The following is a 20,036-nucleotide window of genomic DNA, read 5'->3' on the forward strand; positions in this document are numbered from 1 at the left end:
CCAAGATAAATAGCATTACGATAATCTAACCGAGATGAGATAATATAATAGATTGCACCAAAACAGAGAAATGGCATTGATGAAAAAGAGATCTAACCTTCCTCAGTATTCGTAAACTGAAAAAGCATTTCTTGACCAAAGAATTTATTTGATCCTTAAAGGTGAAAGGAATCAAAGGATTCCCAAATTTTTTTGCTGCTGCTTTTCCTTTAACGTAAATAACGAATTATATGCTCGGGTTAAAATTATTTCCCTAGGGGTTTCCCTTAGCCTGAGACTGTAGGGGTTTCCCTTTGTCTGAGACTAATGACATGATGACTAACCAGTCACAAATATGCATAAGGTAGATTTATACACTCAATACTTCAGTCATATGCAGATCTGTCACACACATTCAGCAGGGCTATCTTAAAAGCCCTCTTGGATTAACATTCATAGGCACTTGAGATTACCATCCTTATAAAAGAACCAGTCTCCAGGTACTGGGTGACACTGAAATTTTAAGGGGAAATAACCTACTTCTGTTTTACATCCATTGGTAGAGGAATTTCTGTGCTTGTGACATGTCTGGTTTTAGAATTAGAAGTGATGAGTTTCAATTGCAGGAAGTGTCTCATGTTTAGTTTTAGAGTTAATGTTGGATGCCAGACATTACTCTCTTCTATAAGAGAACTAGTTGAATGATACTGTTGAATAGTTTTTAATAATAGTTTTATGAGGGACTTGGAATCTGTTGGTGATCTTTTGGGATTTTTTTCTTGTAATGTCTTTATAGCCAATTTACTGCATTCAGTCAGACATTGGAGGATGTAAGCTGAATCGCATTCTTTAAATGCTGTAAATCATTTTACCATCCTTTGCTGTGACCTTGGTGGCAGCTGCAGTTTAGCATTATGTGTGGTCTAACATTTGTGAATTGTTTCGGAAAGAGGCATTTGTAGGCAAAAGTGCTCTCTCGAGTTTGCTAACCTTTTAAGCAATTACATCATTTGCTGGGAACTAGGCCCAGCTTTTGGAGTGTGTGACCTTGTGTGACCTTCAGGAGTGCTATGGCGGCTTTCAAGGAGTGCATCCAAGAGGGACATTCTCTGGGGCTGCTCCTTTTGTTTGCACAGGACATCATGGGTGATAAGGCCGGCCCTGCAGTGAACAAGTGTTATCTCTGTATTATACTACTACTATTCTGTCCAAAATTAAAAAAGAGACAGTCAAATTACAAGGACTCCTTCTACAGCAGTTTCATTTCCCTTGACAGCACAACAGAGAGAGAATGAGTTCTTGGGTTTCACACATATAAGACTAAGGCCTTCATTTTAAAGCATCTCCACGGTGTCAGGTCAAAAGCGCGCCGGGACAAAGGCGCGCCCAGACAATTGAGCGCAGCATGGAGGCGCACACCGCAGAAAATTACTGTTTTTACGGCTAAGATGGGGGGGGGCTTACTTAATAGAGATCGCGCCATGTTGTGGGGGCGTTGTGGGGGGTTGTAACCCCCCACATTTTACTGAAAACTTCACTTTTTCCCTGTTTTTAGGGAAAAAGTGAAGTTTACAGTAAAATGTGGAGGGTTACAACCCCCCAAACCCCCCACAATGCCGGCGCGATCTCTAATAAGTAAAATGGGGGGGCTCCCCAACAAAACCCCCCGTTGGAGACCCTAAAAACTGTAATTTTCTTCAGCGCGCGCCTCCGTCTTGCGCTCAGTTGTCGGCGCGCCTTTGTCTTTCGCGGGGTTGTCTATGAACCCATCTCCACATACATTGCATACATGTAGAAATGGTGATTTCAGAAAGATGCTATACCATGTAGAGATTTCAAGGGGGTGTGATTTGAGTGAGCCTGGGGCAGGCATAAATCTACATCTGCATTTCTCATTTTATAAAAAATGAGCATGTTAAAAAAAAAATGAGCATGGGGAAAAAAATTCCCCATTAGGTTTTACACAGCTCAGTGGCATTCACTGTTTTAAGTGCTTGTTTCAGGCAGGACTTTGCAAGAGGGTTTAAGGAAGTAATTCTTAATCCCCTCTACTTCTACTACTGCTACTACTATTAATTATTTCTATAGCGCTACAAGACGTACGCAGCGCTGCACAGAGTCACAAAGAATAAGAAAACAGTCCCTGCTCGAAAGAGCTTACAATCTAAACAGACAAACAGGATGTCATGGATACAGTCAAGGGGAACGGTCAATCGGTGGACTGGATTGGAGGGCAGAGGAGTGGGGTTAAGGATTGAAAGCTATATCAAAAAGGTGGGTTTACAGTCTGCTTTTAAACACGGGAAGGGGCTTGACGGACAAACTCGTGTAATTTATTCCAGGCATAGGGGACAGTTAGATGAAAGGAACAAAGTCTGGAATTGGCAGAGGAGGAGAAGGGTAATGCTGAGTGACTTATCTGAGAAACAGAGTTCTCTGGGAGGTGTATAAGGAGAGAGAAGCGAGGAGAAAGATTGAGGGGCAGCAGAATGAACACACTTGTAGGTCAGCAATAAGATCTTGAACTGTATGCGATGAAAGAGGGGGAGCCAGTGGTGTGACTTAAGGAGAGGAGTGACATGAGCGTAGCGAGGGTGGTAGAAGATGAGTCGTGCAGCAGAGTTTTGCACGGATTGTAAAGGGGAGAGGCGACGCTGCAGGATACCAGTTAGGAGTAGATTGCACTAATTTAAGTGTGAGGTTACGAGAGCTTGGACAAGGGTCCGAGTAGTGTGCTCAGAGAGGGAGGGGTGAATTTTGGTGATATTGAAGAGATAGAAGCGACAGATCTTAGCAGCTTGTTGGATATGCCTAGAAAATGAGAAGTCGAAATTGAAGACCACTCCAAGGTTGCAAGCAGAGGAGACTGCTTAAGGAAAATAGAAAATTACGGCATTGTTACTTAATTGGTGGTGTTTTTATGTGTCTAGGTCTGTAAAAATGTGACAGGTACATGTGGAAGCAGCACCACTCATGTGTAGAGTTTGCACGATTGTCACCTCCATGTGGAAATGCTGATTTTCCAGATAGCTCTGTAGAGCGTTTTGTAAAATGCTGCTGGAACTGAGTGTGTCCTGACCCGGACATATGAATACCAAGCTCAACGTTCTATGTAAAACGAGCTTTCACATTTCCTTACAGTTTTACTCAGTAAGGGCTGCCTCTTTTCCAGGGGTCCCCAATTGCTTTACAGCTTTCCTGCTGTTTTATAATTGGAGAAGTAATTAATAAATCTTTTTAAGCCCAAATCAGCCTGAGGTTTTGGCTATTAATAACTGATGCAAGCCTTTAGCAATGACTGCTTAGATATATTATTGATTCAGCAGGATATCAAATAAAAGTGAAATGTGACTTATTTTATAATCAGGCAGAATCAAGTGTTCCTTGCCTCCTGGGTTAAATAGGCTAATTAATGAGAACATCCTTAATCAAAATGCTCTTTACATATTTACAGCTGTAGGATCACATTTGATGATCAGTTAAAATGCTCCCATTGCATCACTGTATCCTCTTAATTTTTTTTTTTTTGGGGTGGTATGACCTGTCTTCTCTCTCATAACTAGACTGTAGGTTCCATGGTATAGGGACTGTGCCATTATAGGGGCTAATTTTATAAAGCAATTTTTTGCATATATTTCCCCTTATACAGTTGCCTCATGTGTACAAGTTTACATTGGCTATAATTCTATGTAGTTTGCCAAAAAAAGTTAGGCACCAACCCCCTCTTTTACTAAACCGCAATAGCGGTTATTAGCGCAGGGAGCTGCGCTGAATGTTCTGCACTACTCCCAACGCTCATAGGAACGCTAATAACTGCTATCGTGGTTTAGTAAAAAAAAAAAATAAAAAAAGGGGGGGGGAAGTTAGGTACCATGTAAGGATGTAAAGATATGCACAATATTTCTGTTGGACAACTTACATTCCTCTCCTAGAAACCAATGTGCTTTTTTTTTTTTTCCCCCCAATTTTGTTGTTTTCAGCGTTCAGCTTCAGTGAGTATTGTGGGCTTTTCAAGTGCACCTGAAACAGAGCCGACTGCAGCAAGACTGTCTAGGTCAGTTGATCCACAAATGCAAGGTGAATGTTGCCATCTGGACACACAGTCTCTTAGTCAGTCTTGTTCCTCTGATGTTCTGCCAGAAGCAATGCCTACCTATAGCCCTATGGAAATAAATGCCATGAATGACCTGCAGCCTGGGACTCCTGATAACCTAGCAACAGATGATGCGCTACTGGGGAATGCTATGTGCAAGGTGAGATCTACTAAAACACCGAGGCTACCTTTCCAGTTAGGATGCTGGCTTCAGTCATTAGATTCAAGGCTGTTTGCTTTAGAAATTGAAATTACAGCTCACTTGACCTTTTTGTTTAGTTTTCATTGAGGTTGTGGTTTGATTATTTGATAAATTTCTGTGTTTAGTAATTTTGTTTCTTTATTCTTAGATTGAACATGAAGAAGATTTTGGTTCTACTCTTGAGTCTCATAGCTTTGACTCCTCTGTTAATCAGCTTACCCTTCCTATACAAAACGATCTAGAGGAACCTATTAATCTTTCAGTCAGGAAAGATCTGCGAATTGACGCTCCCTCTATACCTATACCTGCTGTGCCAGCCAACACTATATCCTGTCTTCCATCTCTGACAAAGCACCTGAAGAGTGAAGCAGGTATTCCAGAGGGCTAGATTTAAGGCATATACCGGTAATCCCCTTGTACACTGTGAAGCCCTTAGTACAATGAGCCCTTGGATTTTCTTTGGAAACGACCTTCTGGCATTGGCCATGCCGACCTAGGCATTCAGCGATTTAAAGTGCCTACGCAGGCGCGATTCCAGTGCTAAATTTCTAGGCGCTGATGTGCATCATAAATTATGGTTAAAAATGCTGTTTGAATGGCATTTTTAAAGGAGGTATGGGCACCTAGAGAATCAGCGCTGGTTCAAGAATCCGGACCTATAAGACCTGAAGCCTTCAGTGAGTAGAATATGCAATTACAAATGCCACACTGGCTTTAGGATGTAAAGTCAAAACTGTGACTGGCCCAAAAGCTTCACTCTTGTAATTTGGTAACTTAGCACCTCCATACGATAGATAGGACCTACTAGGATTATAAGGGGGGGTAGGTCCTACAAATAGGAATGAAAGTCAGACAGAATGGGGGGAAAACCCTTTTCCGAGACCCTGTTTGTTGATTTTGTGATGCTATTTGGGGTTACAAGGTGGCAAGCTTATATGGATAAGATGTTTATTGTGCTCCCTTCCATACCCAAGTTTAAACTTTGCACACCAGAAGCCTCCATAAACCCCCTTCCTACATGCACAGCAACTCTTCTGAAGCGGGGCTTCTGCTGTACGGTAGTACAGGACCTAGATGATATTAGTTAGGCAGTTGCTGAGCAGAGGGGTTTGGGGGATCACTGCCACTCGCTGTCCTTGCACTTGTCTCGCATTACTCCTCTGTCATGGGTTTCCTGTTTGGGTGTGAAAGTATTATGTCTAATTCCAATTCACGGTCTTCTGTTTTATTCTAGATTCCGGTAATGTTGTGAAGAAAGAAATTACTGTTAACATACAGAATAATCAAACCATCAGGTAATATAATCACTATGAAATTTTAGATTAATGTGTTTGCTTTATGGAGATGTTCTATTGATAGGGCTTCTATTCTTAGATGTTTATCGATTGTAAATGTAGGTATTTTTAAGCTAATAAGTTTGAGAGTACAAAAAAAAAAAATCAAACACCTCTCTTCACTTATCTCCCCCTATGACACCCCCCCCCATGAGCTCTGCTCAGTTGGTAAGTCCCTCCTATCTGCGCCCTTCTCTTCAACTGCTGATTCCAGACTGCTGATTCCTTGCTGCGCCGTATGCTTGGAACAAGTTGCCCCAATCCCTATGGCGGGCTCCGGCAGTGTTCAAAGCCCAGTTAAAATCACACCTCTTGGAGAGTGCTTTCAACTCCTAACTCCTTTCACCTTGGGTTCTGCATTTCCAACCCTATATGTCATGTCTGTCTGTCCAAAGTTAGATCGTAAGCTCTTCCGAGCAGGCACTGTCTATAAATGTCAAAATGATCAACATTATAGAAATAATAAGTAGTAGTAGATTTCATGCCTAGGTACTATCTCTGGAAACCTTTCCCAGTGGAACAAATATGTACATTTGTATCATTTAGGAATTAGTGCAGAAAAAAATATAAAAACTTAGTGGAGAACCCAGAAGAAGCCAAAAAAGGGTGAAAGCAGCCTCAGACCAAGGGCCGTGTGGGTGCTGCAGCCATACAGGGCACAAATATGGAGGGATTGCAAAATTTCTCTTGCTTCACAGTGTCCTCTCATTGGCCATAGTAGGAAGGGAGGCATCAGTGGAGAAGTTACACACGGTAGTCCTGGGTGAGAGAGCACTAGGTGAATAGGTGTTTTTCTGGTGTCGTCTTTTTTTGCTCAGGTCTGTTTTATCAGTGTTCAGAAAACCTCACCTAAATATTTTCAGAAGATTGCATACATTTGTAATACCTGGCTCTTTTTCAGTGTAAAAATTAAAAGGTGTGTATTCCACCCATTTAATGTGCCTTACAATTTTAAAGGGTAATTCTGCAACCTAGGTGTTCATATTATGTATGAAAATGTTTAGAATAATACCGAAAAGTTCTCAGACCAACCATTAGAATAATGCCGAAAAGTTCTTAGCCCAACCAAATTCCGAGCGTTATTTTACCACCATAGCTAAAAAGTTTTGACATTGTTTCACCATTTCAAACGAAAAGTGAGGAATTTTCAAGTGTGGAACTCTGAGCCATCATAAAGTTCCTATTCCTGCAGAAGAAAACTCCAAAGGAAACCTATGAATGCAAACATTGAGAGACAAAAGGCCATCATACTCCACAGTAAAGTGGTGTGCAAACTTTTAACATGGAGATTTCAAGACTGAAAGATTGCAGCAAGGTCTGGGAGGCCTCAAATGGTGTCAACTCCTGAAATTATTGACCATGTCCATGACTTGATTTGGGCAGATCAGCGAATATCGGCTAAAACAATTGCTGAGACACTACAGATATATAGGGAAAGAGTTGGGTGTATACTCAACGAGCAGCTGGGTATGCAGAAGATGTGAGCCCAAATGTTTGAATGCTGACGAGAAATGACATCAAATGGACACTTCCAAGTTGATTTTGCAGCATTTTCAGTGAGCTGGTGCTAACATTTTGGAACAACTAGTTTCTATTGATGAAATATGGTTACACCACTATGATCCTGAGCCAAAACAACAAGTCGATGCAATGGCAGCACTCAAGTTCTCCAAAGCCAAGGAAATTCAAGACCCAAAAGTCAGCAAGAAATTCATGGCCATAGTGTTTTTGGATCAGGAAGGTTTTGTAATGACCAACTATCTTCCAAGGGGCCACACAGTTAATGCAGAATACTTCTGTAACTTGCTGTGCTGATTAAAGGAGGTGCTGAAAGAAAAAAGCTGTGGAAAGGGGTTCTCTTTTTGCATGAGAAATGTACCTGCTCACAAGGCTAGCAAAATGATGGCTGTTTTGATACAGTTATGGTTTCAGTGCATAGACCAGGGGTGGGCAACTCTGGTCCTCAATGGCCGGAATCCACTAATTTCAATGCATATTCATTGAAAACCCAACTGGATAATTTAAATGCATATTATTTGGGGAAATCCTGAAAACCCAACTGGATTCCAGCCCTCGAGGAACGGAGTTGCCCACCCCTGGCATAGACCATCCACCTTACCAGATCTTGCTCCATCTGACTATTTTCTATTTCCAAACCTTAGAAAGAGTTTGAAAGGGCAGCAATTTTCAAATGATTTGGAGGTGATTGCAGCAGTGGAGCAGTATTTTAGTGACTGAACATCAGAGTATTTTTTTGGAAGGGATACATAAACTTCAGATACGATGTGCTAAGTGTGTTGAATTAGGGATGAATATGTGGAATAGCTTGTAAGTTTCATGGCTCCATGTCATTCCCTTCTTGGTTGGACTGAGAACTTTACAGCACCCTTTGTAATATTATATATGAATGTAAATGTACCGTATTTGCACGCATATAATGCGCGCGTTATACACGATTTTACAAACCGTGCATAACCATGCGCGTTATACGCGTGAGCGCATTTTACAACTTTTTTTTTTTACATAGTTGCCCCCCCCGACGTCCGATTCACCCCCCCGCAGGACCGCTCGCTCCCCCACCCCGAAGAACCGATTGCATGCACTCGCATCCCCACCCCGAAAGACCGCTCGCACGCAATCGCACCCCCACCCCGAAGGACCGCTCGCACCCCCACAGCCTCCCGACCGCCCCCCATCATGTAGAAGCTCCTACCGTTGTCCTGTTGTCCGGCGGTCCCGGCCCTTCTGTGAGCCCTGCGTCTGCGCTACTTCCTCTTCCGGCGGTCCCGCCCTTTCTCTGACGTAGCACATATTTGCACAGGGAGCGAAGACAGGGACAGAGCATTGGTGGTCCATAGGTGAGGCTCCCACTTATGCATATAGATTACAGAATGCTGGAAGTTATGCAACTCTATGGCTGATGTGAATGTGGGTGCCTAAATGTTAGGCACATGGAAACTGGGTTAACTAGTAACATAGTAAATGTTTAGCATGTTTGCCTTTTCCTCATCACTCTCCACTTATTGCTACATACCATCTTTTAGTCTGGCAATTCCATTTTTCGTCATCTTCCATTCACTAATATATCTGAGAAAAATTTTGGTCTCCCTTTTTTTACATTTCTAGCCATTTGCTCTTCCACTTGTGCTTTTGCCAGACGTATCCCTCTTGGCTTCTTTTAAGTTTTACCTGGTAGTCCTTTCTGTACTCCTCCTCTGGAGGTTTTTTTAAATATTTCACGAATGGCAATTCTTTTGCCTTTATTTTCTCCGCCACTAGTTTAGAGAACCACATCGGTTTCCTTTTTCTCTTGTTTTTATTTAGTTTCCTCACATAAAGGTCAGTAGTCATTTTTATTCCTCTTTTCAGCTTAGACCACTGTTTTTCCACTTCCCTTATGTCCTCCTATCCTAACAGCTCTTTTTCAGGTACTCTTTCATTTTACTAAAGTCCGCATGTTTGAAATCTTTGAGTTTTGTGTGGCCGCCCTCCGCTTTAGCTGTTATATCAAACCAAACTGTTTGATCACTATTTCCCAAGTGGGCACCCATTAAAACATTGGAGATGCACTCCCCCATTTGTGTGAACCAGATCTAGGATTGCTTTTTCTTTCGTCACCGTTTGTCTGAGCAGATCTCTCCACTACTTTCCGATTCCGCAGACGGAACTTTCCAGTCTGCATCCCTCAAATTGAATTCACCCTACAGCAGCACCTCCTTTTTCATTCTAAACTTTCGGATATCTTCAATCGGATCTTTATCAATTTGCTGCGACTGAGTCGGAGGTCCGTAAACTACACCCGCGTAGATAGAAATTTCATCTTCTTTTTTCAGAGTGATCCATATTGCTTCTTCCTCTCCCCAGGTCCCCTACATTTCAGTCGCTTGGATATCGATCTTTACATAGAGAGCTACTCCTCCACCTTTTTGACCATATCTGTCCTTCCTAAAAAGATTCTAGCGTGTTTGCATCCCATCCATAATGCAATGTAGGCACCTAGGTTCCTTTTATAGAATAGGGTCCTACTCTATGCCCTTTAGGTGCCTAAATGGAGGTGACCAGTTAGAGTTGCTCCCTTGCTGGCAGATTCTATAAATGACACCTAAAGCTAGGCACCTAGCTGATCTAGACATCTAATTTAATTATTTAAAAAGCTTAATAGTACCTCATAATTAGCTTAAATTTAAAATTAAGTGCCTAGTCTAAGGTACCTACCGGAAAGTAGGCATGGTTGGGGTGAATCGTGGGCATGTTTTGTATGTAGGCACCTATTTTCGCAAAAGGCAAGTTCGACCACGTCTCCCCACTCCTGTCCACTGGCTCCCAGTTCACTCCAGAGTCCTCTTTAAATGTGCCTGTTTAGCCTTCAAGATCCTACATGGCATCCTCCCTCCTGTTATCCCATTCTTCTGGAATTCCTCTAACCCTAATTCCACTAGATCCTCCCAAAAACTGAAACTATCATTCCCCTCTACAAAAGGTATATCCCGCTTAGGAAAATTAGGAACATCCCTCCCCTTTAGAACCACAGAACTCTGGAATAACCTCACATCCCCGCTCAGAGTTTCAAAGAACGACTCAGGAAACTGGGACTGTTTACCCTCGAGAAGAGAAAACTGAGAGGCGATTTGATAGAAACTTTTTTAAAATATTAAAAGGATTTGATAAAATAGATCAAGAAGAAGCATTGCTAACATTTTCAGATGTGACACGGACAAGAGGTCATAGCCTGAAACTGAGTGCCAGGAAGTTCTGTTTCACACAGCAAGTGGTGGGTGCTTGGAATGCACTCCCAGAGGAGGTTGTGGCGGAGACTACTGTACTGGGATTCAAGCGCAAGTTGGATTCACACCTTCTTGCATATCATATTGAGGGATACGGTAAAGTCGGGTCTCCAAAAGGGAGTACCTAAATGGGCCGCCGCGTGTGCGGAGCACTGGACTAGATGGACCTCGGTCTGATCCGGTGAAGGCGTTTCTTATGTTAAGTTCCCTCCAATCCTTCCGCAAACACCTGAAAACTTGGCTCTTTTCAAAAATCTAACACCTCCCGCTCTTTGGTACCCTGCCCTTCTTTATCTTCCTAGCTCCTTTCCTATAACCCTTCATTGTAGCTCCTTTTCAACCTAACCCTGTAAACCGTGCCGAGTTCTATGCTTGTGGAGATGGCGCGGTATACAAACCTAAGGTTTAGTTTAGTTTTTCGACTTGGTGCTTGGTATTTAAGCTAAGAAAACCCTGGCTTAAATAAGGTAAGACATCTACTAATGCTTAAGTCCACTTTAGGTGCCACTAGGCACGATTCTATAAATGGTACCTAAATTAAGACTGACATACTATGTGCCTATGTTTTAGGGACCAGCATTTTAACACATGAGAACCATCATATTTTATCAATAAATACATCGTCTCTGCAGCTGTTTATTTTTCTTTCGTTTTTCATCATTTGATTTGCTCACTGCAGACAAGTTGGATTGTTTCTTTTGTTTTGGCCTATGTTTTAGGTACCATTTATAGAATTGGGGCCTAAATGTCAGAACATCTATTATCATTTTGTGATACAGACTAATCTAATTATTGTTGCTAATTCTAGAGCATTCATTAAGGAGCAGAAGATCCCTTATGTACGTCTAGAGCGTTTGAAAATCTGTGCCCCGGATTCTGGCCAACATCCGGTGTTTAAGCTGCAGCCCCAGAACACGGAACAAGATGGAACGTTCCTATTGCTTATCGAGTACGGTGCCCAATCCACAAGCATGTCTATTAAAGTATGTTCACCTTTTATTTTGCTGCTCTCATTATTTTTCTCTTTATTTACCAGTCGATTTTTCCTAGTGCGAGTATGTGTATTGAGGATGCATCTGTCCATCAGTCTATATCAGTGGTCTCAAACTCAAACCCTTTGCAGGGCCACATTTTGGATTCGTAGGTACTTGGAGGGCCTCAGAAAAAAATAGTTAATGTTTTATTAAAGAAATGACAATTTTGCAACTCTTTATAGTTTATAAATATTTCCTTTTGGCTAAGTCTTAATAATAATATTGTCATTTATAGCTAAAGAGAGATATGATCAAGAAACTGTTTCATTTTACTTTTGTGATTATGATAAACACACCGAGGGCCTCAAAATAGTACGTGGCGGGCCGCAGGTGGCCCCTGGGCCGCAAGTTTGAGACCACTGGTCTATATACATGTTGTGGCTCGGTAACTGCTGAACAGATCTGCTTGAAATTGGGCAAGAGGAATGAGACTAAAATTTGTTACAAAATTCTGATTTTCATTTGAATTGGTGTTGGATTACAGTTGCTTAACAATTTTTACTGTCTCCCGTGCTGACTTTCAGTTGCTATGAGGAAAGCAAACGTGCATTTGTATTGGGGTTTTTTTTTCCATTCTGGTGCATCTGCTTGGTTTTCCTCCTGTTTTGCTGACACACTAACCAGTCTGATTTCAGCTGAAAGCATATATTTTGTGCCATTTTCTGCATACTTATACTTGCTGTATGTGGAGTTGTTCCTGAAGGCATGATTTGGATCTGCATACATACTTCTGTATGCATTAGTCAGAAATCAGCTGATATTCATAATGATTTAACCAGACAGAAATGGCTGCCAGCCACTTAAATTGCTTGTTCGCAGCTATTTATTCATTTTCAATGGTGGTACTACTACCACTAATCACTTCTATAGTGCTACTAGACATACGCAGCACTTTACATCAAAACACAGCAGAGACAGTCCCTGCTCCAAAGAGCTTACAATCTAGTCAAGACGACAAACTGGACAAGAAGGTGCATCAATACACTGTGCTCAGGTGGGGGAATTAGAGAAGGTATAATAAGACCGATATTGGTGCTTAGAAGGTGGGTTGGAGTTTGGAATTGAAAGAATCTAGATTTGAATACTGCCAGACACGGAGCTTGACATATCGAGTCCAGGCATATGGTGCAGCAAGGTAGAAGGGATGGAGTCTGGAGATGGCTGTAGAGGAGAAGGGTACAGATAAGAGACATCTGATGAGTGCAGAGGAGAGAAACTGAGGAGCTGTGGTGTAAATACACATGAAGAGGAGTTTGAACTGTATGTGGAAACGGATAGGGGGGCCAATGAAGTGACTTGAGGCAATGTGGACATAGTGACGTTGGCAGAATATGAGGCGTGCAGCAGAGTTCTGAACAGATTGAAGGAGAGAGAAATGATTTAGCGGAAGGCCAGTAAGAAGCAGGTTGCAGTAGTTTAGGCGAGAGGTGATGAGGGTATGGATGAGAGTCTTGGTAGTGTGCTCAGAAAGAATGGGTCTGGTTACCTCGGCTGAAAATGACTGACTAGCCCTAAATTCAAAAGCAGCTAACTTGTGGGAATTCCAGGGGCAAAGTTGGGTTAAGTGCTGGTATTCAGCCCCTTACCACATAAGTATACTGCTTAAATCTCTGTAGACCACACTCTCATCCTTCCTGTTTTGTCTGCTCATAATCTTGGGGTCATCTTTGACTCTTCTCTCTCTCTTTCACTGCCCAGATACAACATATTGCTAAAACCCGCCGCTTCTTCCTCTATAATACTGCCAAAATCCGACCCTTCCTCTCTGAGCACACTGCTAAAACACTTATCCACGCCCTCGTCACCTCAAGCTTAGACTACTGCAACTCGCTACTCTCAGGCCTTCCATTTAGCCATCTCGTTCTCCTCCAAATCCATCCAGAATTTGGCTGCACGACTCATATTCTGGGAAAGCTGCTATACTCGCGTTATCCCTCTCCTAAAGTCACTTCATTGGCTTCCCATCTGATTCTGAATGCAATTCAAACTCCTCTTATTGACCTCCACTTAAATAATCTCTTCCTCCCCAAAACACCAACCAAGTATTCAGATCCCTGAAATGTAACGTAATCTTATTTGTACTCTAACTGTAATCTATTTGTTATATCACACAGTAACGTACAGTCAATTTAATATCCAATTTGCAAGTTCTTCCGGAATTAATCCAACTACCTCTCCTCCCTTGTAACAAAAAAACCCCAAAACTGTTGTAACTTAACTGGAAATGTCCCCTCCCCCCCCCCCCCCCCACGTGAGCTCTGCTCAGCTAGTAAGTCCCTCCTATCTGTGCCCTTCTCTTCAACTGCCAGCTCCAGACTCTGTCCCTTCTACTTGGCTGTGCTGTATGCTTGGAACAAGCTGCCCAAATCCCTATGGCGGGCTCTGTCTCTGGCAGTATTCAAGGCCCAGTTAAAGGCCCACCTCTTCGAGAGTGTTTTTGACTCCTAACTCCTTTCACCTTGGGTTCTGCATCCCCCAACCCTATATGTCATGTTTGTCTGTCCAAGTTAAATTGTAAGCTCTTCCGAGCATGGACCGTCTATAAATGTACAACGCTGCATACGCCTTTCAGCGCTATATAAGTAATAGTAGTAAATCAGGTTGCATAAATAGCAGTCCTATCTTTAAGTGGTTTGGCTTATGTAGTCAAGGGTTGAATACTGATCTAGCTGGCTACTCGTATGTTAGCTGGCTCAAAATAAACAAAGCCTGAGAAAAGCCCAGCATTGTATATCCGCAAATAATGCCAGCAACAAGCAGCAAAACAGTCACTGCTGCCAGCTAAGTATCAGAGGCAAAAAATATATCTGTACAAATTAGCAGGTGTGAATGTGGTGTGGGTATATCCTCTGGGCTAATTTTTTAATTGCAAATCCAGCAAAGTCTTCAGAGTGAAAAGTATGCACATAGTTTTTATTGGCAGAGACAGATATAAAACTCGAATTCCTCTTTTAGAAATGGCTTCAGGCTAAGCTTTTGCTGATTAAGAAAATAATTAGTGACTAGAATTTAAGCTAATTACTGCCAGACAGGAAGCAGTTTTCTTAGCTATGCATTGATATTATTTAGAAATGATATAAAATGTTTGCTTTCTCTTTTGTTCCAAGGCTAATCCAGACAGTTATCCATCACCACCACCTCCATCCCTTACACCGCAGCTATTTGAATCGGAGTTACCACCCCCGATGTCTTTGCAGCTCCATGAACCCCCACAACTGCCACTGTCACAGCTGCCATCATTAGTACCTATAACATCTAGCTGTAACCCCGTGGCTTCTCCAAAAGAAGAGACGGCTTCAGAGGTACCATCTGGTCCTCCAGACTTGGGTCCTGAGGAGAATAACCCGAACAGTGGCAGTCCAGCCATGAGTGCAGAAAGTGACCCCATTGAAAATGAGGATTTCTGTGCTGTGTGCAAGAATGGAGGGGAAATGCTATGCTGTGACCACTGTCCTAAGGTGTTTCACCTTGCGTGTCACGTTCCAGCCCTGCTCAGCTTTCCAGTGTAAGTGAAAATATGCACAATCTGCAGGGATTTTTTTTTTTGCCCAGGCCCTAAATGCCTGTGCCTACGCTATGCGTAGCACACAGGCGCTAATAAAAGGTACATGCACCTTGTGGAATTGTGCTAATTGGCCCCTGATGCAGCTCTGGCTCCGCTCTCTTTTCAAATTCATGCACTGCAACTAGTGCATACCTTTTGCAGAATTGCGCCTTCCAAATTGTGTGCGAAACCTTTAATTAGTCCCAATTATGAGGTGTTAATTGCCAATTAGCACCAATTAAGCCAATTAATTAAGTTGTGCATTTACATCGGCTATGTGTCTAGCACCATGGGCTAGATTCACTAACCTCCTTTGCTTCCCCCATCCGTGCAGGCCCAACAAATTCAGAATATAAAAAAATTTAAATGAGGGCGATCAGAGGAACACCCCCATTTGACCACACAGATTGCTATTGTGCGATCCCGACACATGCGTCTAGGAGCTTTCTAGAGCTATGACTTTTTTTTTTTAACCTTTTACTAGCCCAGTGGTCCATGGTTTTAACTTGCTTTAAACCTGCGGGTTAAAACCACAGGCTCACAGTGCGGGGAAGGACAAGAGAGTCGGGGCGGCAGGCAGGAGCTCGGAGCTGAGATAGGCCAGCAAATCGGGGCAGAGAAGCAAGGTAGAGAGCAGGGCAGCAGAAGGCAGGGCAGTTGGAAAGGTCCTCAGCTTTCACTTCTTGTTGATCGGCCAGCCCAGTCGGTTTGGAAGATTTCTGTAGTGAATCGCGTTCCTGCCTCATTTGCAAGCAACGGATCGGAATCGGATTGGAGGAGAGGTAAGTGAATTGGGCCAGAGTAAAATTGGGTCGCAAACTGATCGGTACATGATTTGGTTTACTTAGTGAATCTAGCCCCATATACAAAATTTGAGGGTGATTCTGCAGTGTGGGGCGAGAATGACGAGAAGTCTCCATTATTATTTTCTTTTTTCTAAAGTGGTGAATGGGTATGCACACTCTGTCGTAACCTACTGAATCCGGAGGTGGAGTATGACTGTGAAAATACACGCCAAGGTTGTAGTACTACAGAGGACGAGACCTTAAATGTACCTGATGCTCCAGATCAGAGGGTAGGTCTGTCTATTCTTAGCAAAGAACAGGGCAAATAGTATTTATTTTCGTCAATTTTGTGTTTATTTAAGTCAATACATTAAAGTTTATCAGTACTTTTTTTTTTTGGGGGGGGGGTAGCTAAATATTTGTTGTGACACTTGCTGCCTTACAATCGCTGTTATTCAGCTGAAATGTTATGTGCACAAATTCACTATATATTAAATGTACTAAAGAGTTTTTTCATAGATGTCGAGGGAGAAAGTGCATAACTTGGGAAAGAGGGTAAAAGTTTCCTCAGAATTTGGAAGACGCTGTATTGTATTTATTCCTTTTCTCTCCAAACGAGCCTCTGACTTCCCTCCTTACAATTAAATACCCCAACAAAATTTTAAGACTTACATACACAGTATAGAAGTTTGAGTCATTTTCTCTTTTAGCCTCAGCCATACTGAAGACATGAGAAGTCCTAATTTCTATAAAAAGTTTTCTTAAAATAGCTAATGGAATATTTCAAAAAGAGTTAGAATGAGAAGTTCAACTGTATATTAACGTGGTAGTGCTTAAGAACATAAGAATTGCCACTGCTGGGTCAGACCAATGGTCCATCGTGCCCAGCAGTCCGTTCAGACGGTGGCACCCAAGTCAAAGACCAGTGCCCTGAGACCATCCCTACCTGCTTATGTTTCGCTTCAACAGGAACCCGTCCAACTTTGTCTTAAATCCCTGGAGGTTGTTTTCCCCTGTAACAGCCTCCAGAAGAGCGTTCCAGTTTTCTACCACTCTCTGGGTGAAAAAGAACTTCCTTATGTTCGTACGGAATCTATCTCCTTTCAATTTTAGAGAGTGCCCTCTCGTTCTTCCTACCTTGGAGAGGGTGAACAACCTGTCCTTATCTACTAAGTCTATTCCCTTCAGTACCTTGAATGTTTCGATCATGTCCCCTCTCAATCTCCTCTGTTTTGAGGGAGAAGAGGCCCAGTTTCTCTAATCTTTCGCTGTACGGTTTCAGAACTGTGGGAAAACCAGAGCACGAACTGCAGAGTTGTAGACTCGGGAGTAACATCATGACATAGTGGAGAACATGATAGATGCCTGGATTACCCTTCCAGGGAAGGGGATGGGGACCAAAAGCATGCAAAGGAAAATGATGCCTTTTATGATTTGTTAATTTGTTAATGGATCACCCCTATCCCCTATTCTCTTTAACATCTATATGTCCTCCCTGAAACTCCTCCAATTATTCCCCCTTGAAACAATCTACACATACGCTGATGATATCCTTGTCCTCCTTGAGATAGACCAGAACCTCACCAACCTCCACAAGAACATTACAGCTTGCATAATGAGACTCCATTCCTGGTCCTTCTTGGTACAGATGAAATTGAATGAATCAAAAACAAAATTACTCTGGCTCGGCCCTATCTACTCTGGCTTGGCCCTACCCTCAGGCGCTGCACTGCAGCTTGAATTCTCAAGGTCCTTGGCATCATTATCGATTCTTCTCTCTCCCTCAATGACCAGCTTAACTCCTTGGCTAAATCATGCTTTTTCAGCCTCCACATGCTGAGGAAAGTAAGATCCTATTTTCGCCAACAACATTTTGCCGTCCTTGTCCAATCCATCATCCTCTCCAAGCTAGACTACTGCAATGCCATCTACTTAAGCCTATCAAAAAAAGTCTTCAAAGACTACAGCTAATCCAGAATACTGCAGCCAAGTTGATCTTTGCAAAACGCAAGTCTGACCATGTCTCCCCACTCCTAGCCAAACTTCATTGGCTCCCAGTGATTTCCAGAATCCATTTCAAATGCTCCTGCCTGGCTTTTAAGATCATTCACGGCATACTTCCTCCCTTAATCCCACTATCTTATAACTCCTCGAGTCCTGACTCTACCAGACCCACCCAATGGTATAAACTATCCTTCCCTCTCTACACGGTATTCGTTATGCAGGCAAACTGGGAAAATACCTTCTCTTCAGAATCACAGGTCTTTGGAACGACCTTACTACCCTGCTGCGGAACCTGGGTTCTCTCCAATTATTCCGCAAGCAACTGAAAACCTGGCTTTTCACTAAAATGTAATTCTATCCCCCTTACTCTTCTCTTCTATATACAAGTTCATGTAAACCTTTTTTTTTTTCCTTCTCTTCCTATATTTTAAGTTCTTGTAAACCGTGCTGAGCTCCACATCCGTGGAGATGATGCAATATATAAACTTAAGGTTTAGTTTAGTTAGTTTAGTTTTCCCTTTATCTTTTTTAAAGAAAACTCTACAGTTGAGAGGTTTTGCTAGATTAGGGCTCTTTTTACAAAGCTGTGGTAGTAATGCCTGGCGCGGCAAATGTGATACAGTCCATAAAAACTGAATGGACTATGCAACATTTGTCACATAGGAATCACTACTGTGGTTTTGTAAAAGGGGCCCTTTAAAAATGTATCTATATATTACTCTAGGAACATGTGGTTATTGTTTTGTTATGTACCTATAATGATGAGTCTTTATTATACCTCTTTGGAATAAAAAAAAAATGTAGGGAAAACCCAGAGGTTTCCTATATAGAGAAAAAGAATTCTCATATTTCAAACAGGGCATAGAGGTGTAACCTGCATGGAGCAGCGAGTACAGCTCTGGCCACTTTCTTGGGTAGACTAGATGGACTATACAGGCCTTTATTTGCCCTCATTTTCTATGTTACAATTCAAAATTTTAATTTTGCAGAGGTGTGAGAAGCTGGTCTTGTCTTTGTACTGTAACAGTCTGAGCCCTCCATTCCAAGAGCCTGTGAGTCCACTGGTAAGCTCCATTTTGTAGCCACATTATTGGTTTGGAAACCTAGAAGATTTGGATTATGTGACAGAGAACAAATAACAAAACTTTTTTATTTGAAGTCCATCTCTGTGATCCAGGCGGTGTCATGAACATTGCTATGTAGTAATCTTGGGCCCTTTGGAATTCCCATTACTACACATATAAACATGAAGCCCCATTTTTTCTTTTTTCATATAATCTAGCTAGGAAAAAAAGATGTCCAAGTTGAGATGTTGAAAATTTTACAGTGTATTTTACAAAAGGTTCACTAAAAGAGCCTTTTGTAAACTACACAATGTTTTCCTATGGTCTCATAGGTGTTTGGTGGCATGTACAGTGGGAACAGTCATTTTACAAAGAAACAGTAAAAAAAAAAAAAAGCATGGCATCACTCTAGGCTCTGCACATGAAATGGCAGATTTTGCAACCTGTACTCATGAATTTGCACGAAGATTCACTGCACTACAGCTTTAGTTCTTACTTGGAAGCTCAACAGTCTAAGGAAACTGACTACACCCCTAAAAAACAAAGAATATACATATAGATAGTAAATTGAAAGTAGTGCAGTACCAACTTGTTGTATAATGCAAAAGCTTTGCCTGTATACAGTGGTGTAATGAGAGCACCCTCTTCTGTGTCTCCCACGCCACACTTGCGCCCTCTCTTCTCCCCTGTACCTCTTTAAATCTTCGCCAGTGTGAGCAGCTTCTCTGGCCTGCTGCTCATGCTGGAGCTGGCTTTCCCTCTGATGTCACTTCCAGGCCCCATGATCCAGCAGTGATTTCAGAGGGGAGCTGGGCCAGCACGAGCAGCAGGCTGTAAAGGTTGGTCCACTGGTGAAGATTTAAAGAGGCAGAGGTGGGGAAGAGAGTGAGTATGGCATATGGGGGGGGGGGGAGAGGTGCTGTCATCAACAAAATGGTGCCAGGGGCGGTCTGCCTCCCCCCTCCCCTTATTACGCCACTGCCTGTATAGTTCATTTCTTCTTACGTATTGATACTGCATTTATAGAAATCAGGCCAGATCATACCATTACTACTATTTATCTGCTGATGAAAATCAAGATGTTGGCCAGCATATTAGTGAAAAGCCTCAACATTCACCAAGTGCCCCTGTTGACAAAAGACTGGTCATTCCACTGGTCATTCCACAATAGCTCAGCTATTAGAATTGGCTGCTAAAATGTGTAAGAGCTTGC

General features: G+C 42.3%; 1 protein-coding gene and 1 long non-coding RNA gene across 7 annotated transcripts in view; one reads left to right on the plus strand and one right to left on the minus strand.

Annotated features, from left to right (window-relative positions):
- LOC117352407 overlaps nt 1-20,036 on the minus strand; it is a 139,164-nt gene that overhangs the window by 74,650 nt on the left and 44,478 nt on the right. The window lies entirely within an intron of this gene.
- TRIM66 (tripartite motif containing 66) overlaps nt 1-20,036 on the plus strand; it is an 86,263-nt gene that overhangs the window by 56,754 nt on the left and 9,473 nt on the right. For all 3 annotated transcript variants that reach the window (XM_033928901.1, XM_033928900.1, XM_033928899.1), the window contains 7 exons: nt 3,960-4,232; nt 4,423-4,645; nt 5,509-5,569; nt 11,201-11,375; nt 14,534-14,931; nt 15,913-16,045; nt 18,749-18,823. In XM_033928901.1, coding sequence (XP_033784792.1) covers nt 3,960-4,232; nt 4,423-4,645; nt 5,509-5,569; nt 11,201-11,375; nt 14,534-14,931; nt 15,913-16,045; nt 18,749-18,823 — 1,338 coding nt within the window. The remainder of the gene's footprint in view (nt 1-3,959; nt 4,233-4,422; nt 4,646-5,508; nt 5,570-11,200; nt 11,376-14,533; nt 14,932-15,912; nt 16,046-18,748; nt 18,824-20,036) is intronic.

The sequence above is a fragment of the Geotrypetes seraphini genome, chromosome 19 (genome assembly GCF_902459505.1).
Source record: "Geotrypetes seraphini chromosome 19, aGeoSer1.1, whole genome shotgun sequence".
Taxonomy (NCBI): Eukaryota; Metazoa; Chordata; class Amphibia; order Gymnophiona; family Dermophiidae; genus Geotrypetes; species Geotrypetes seraphini.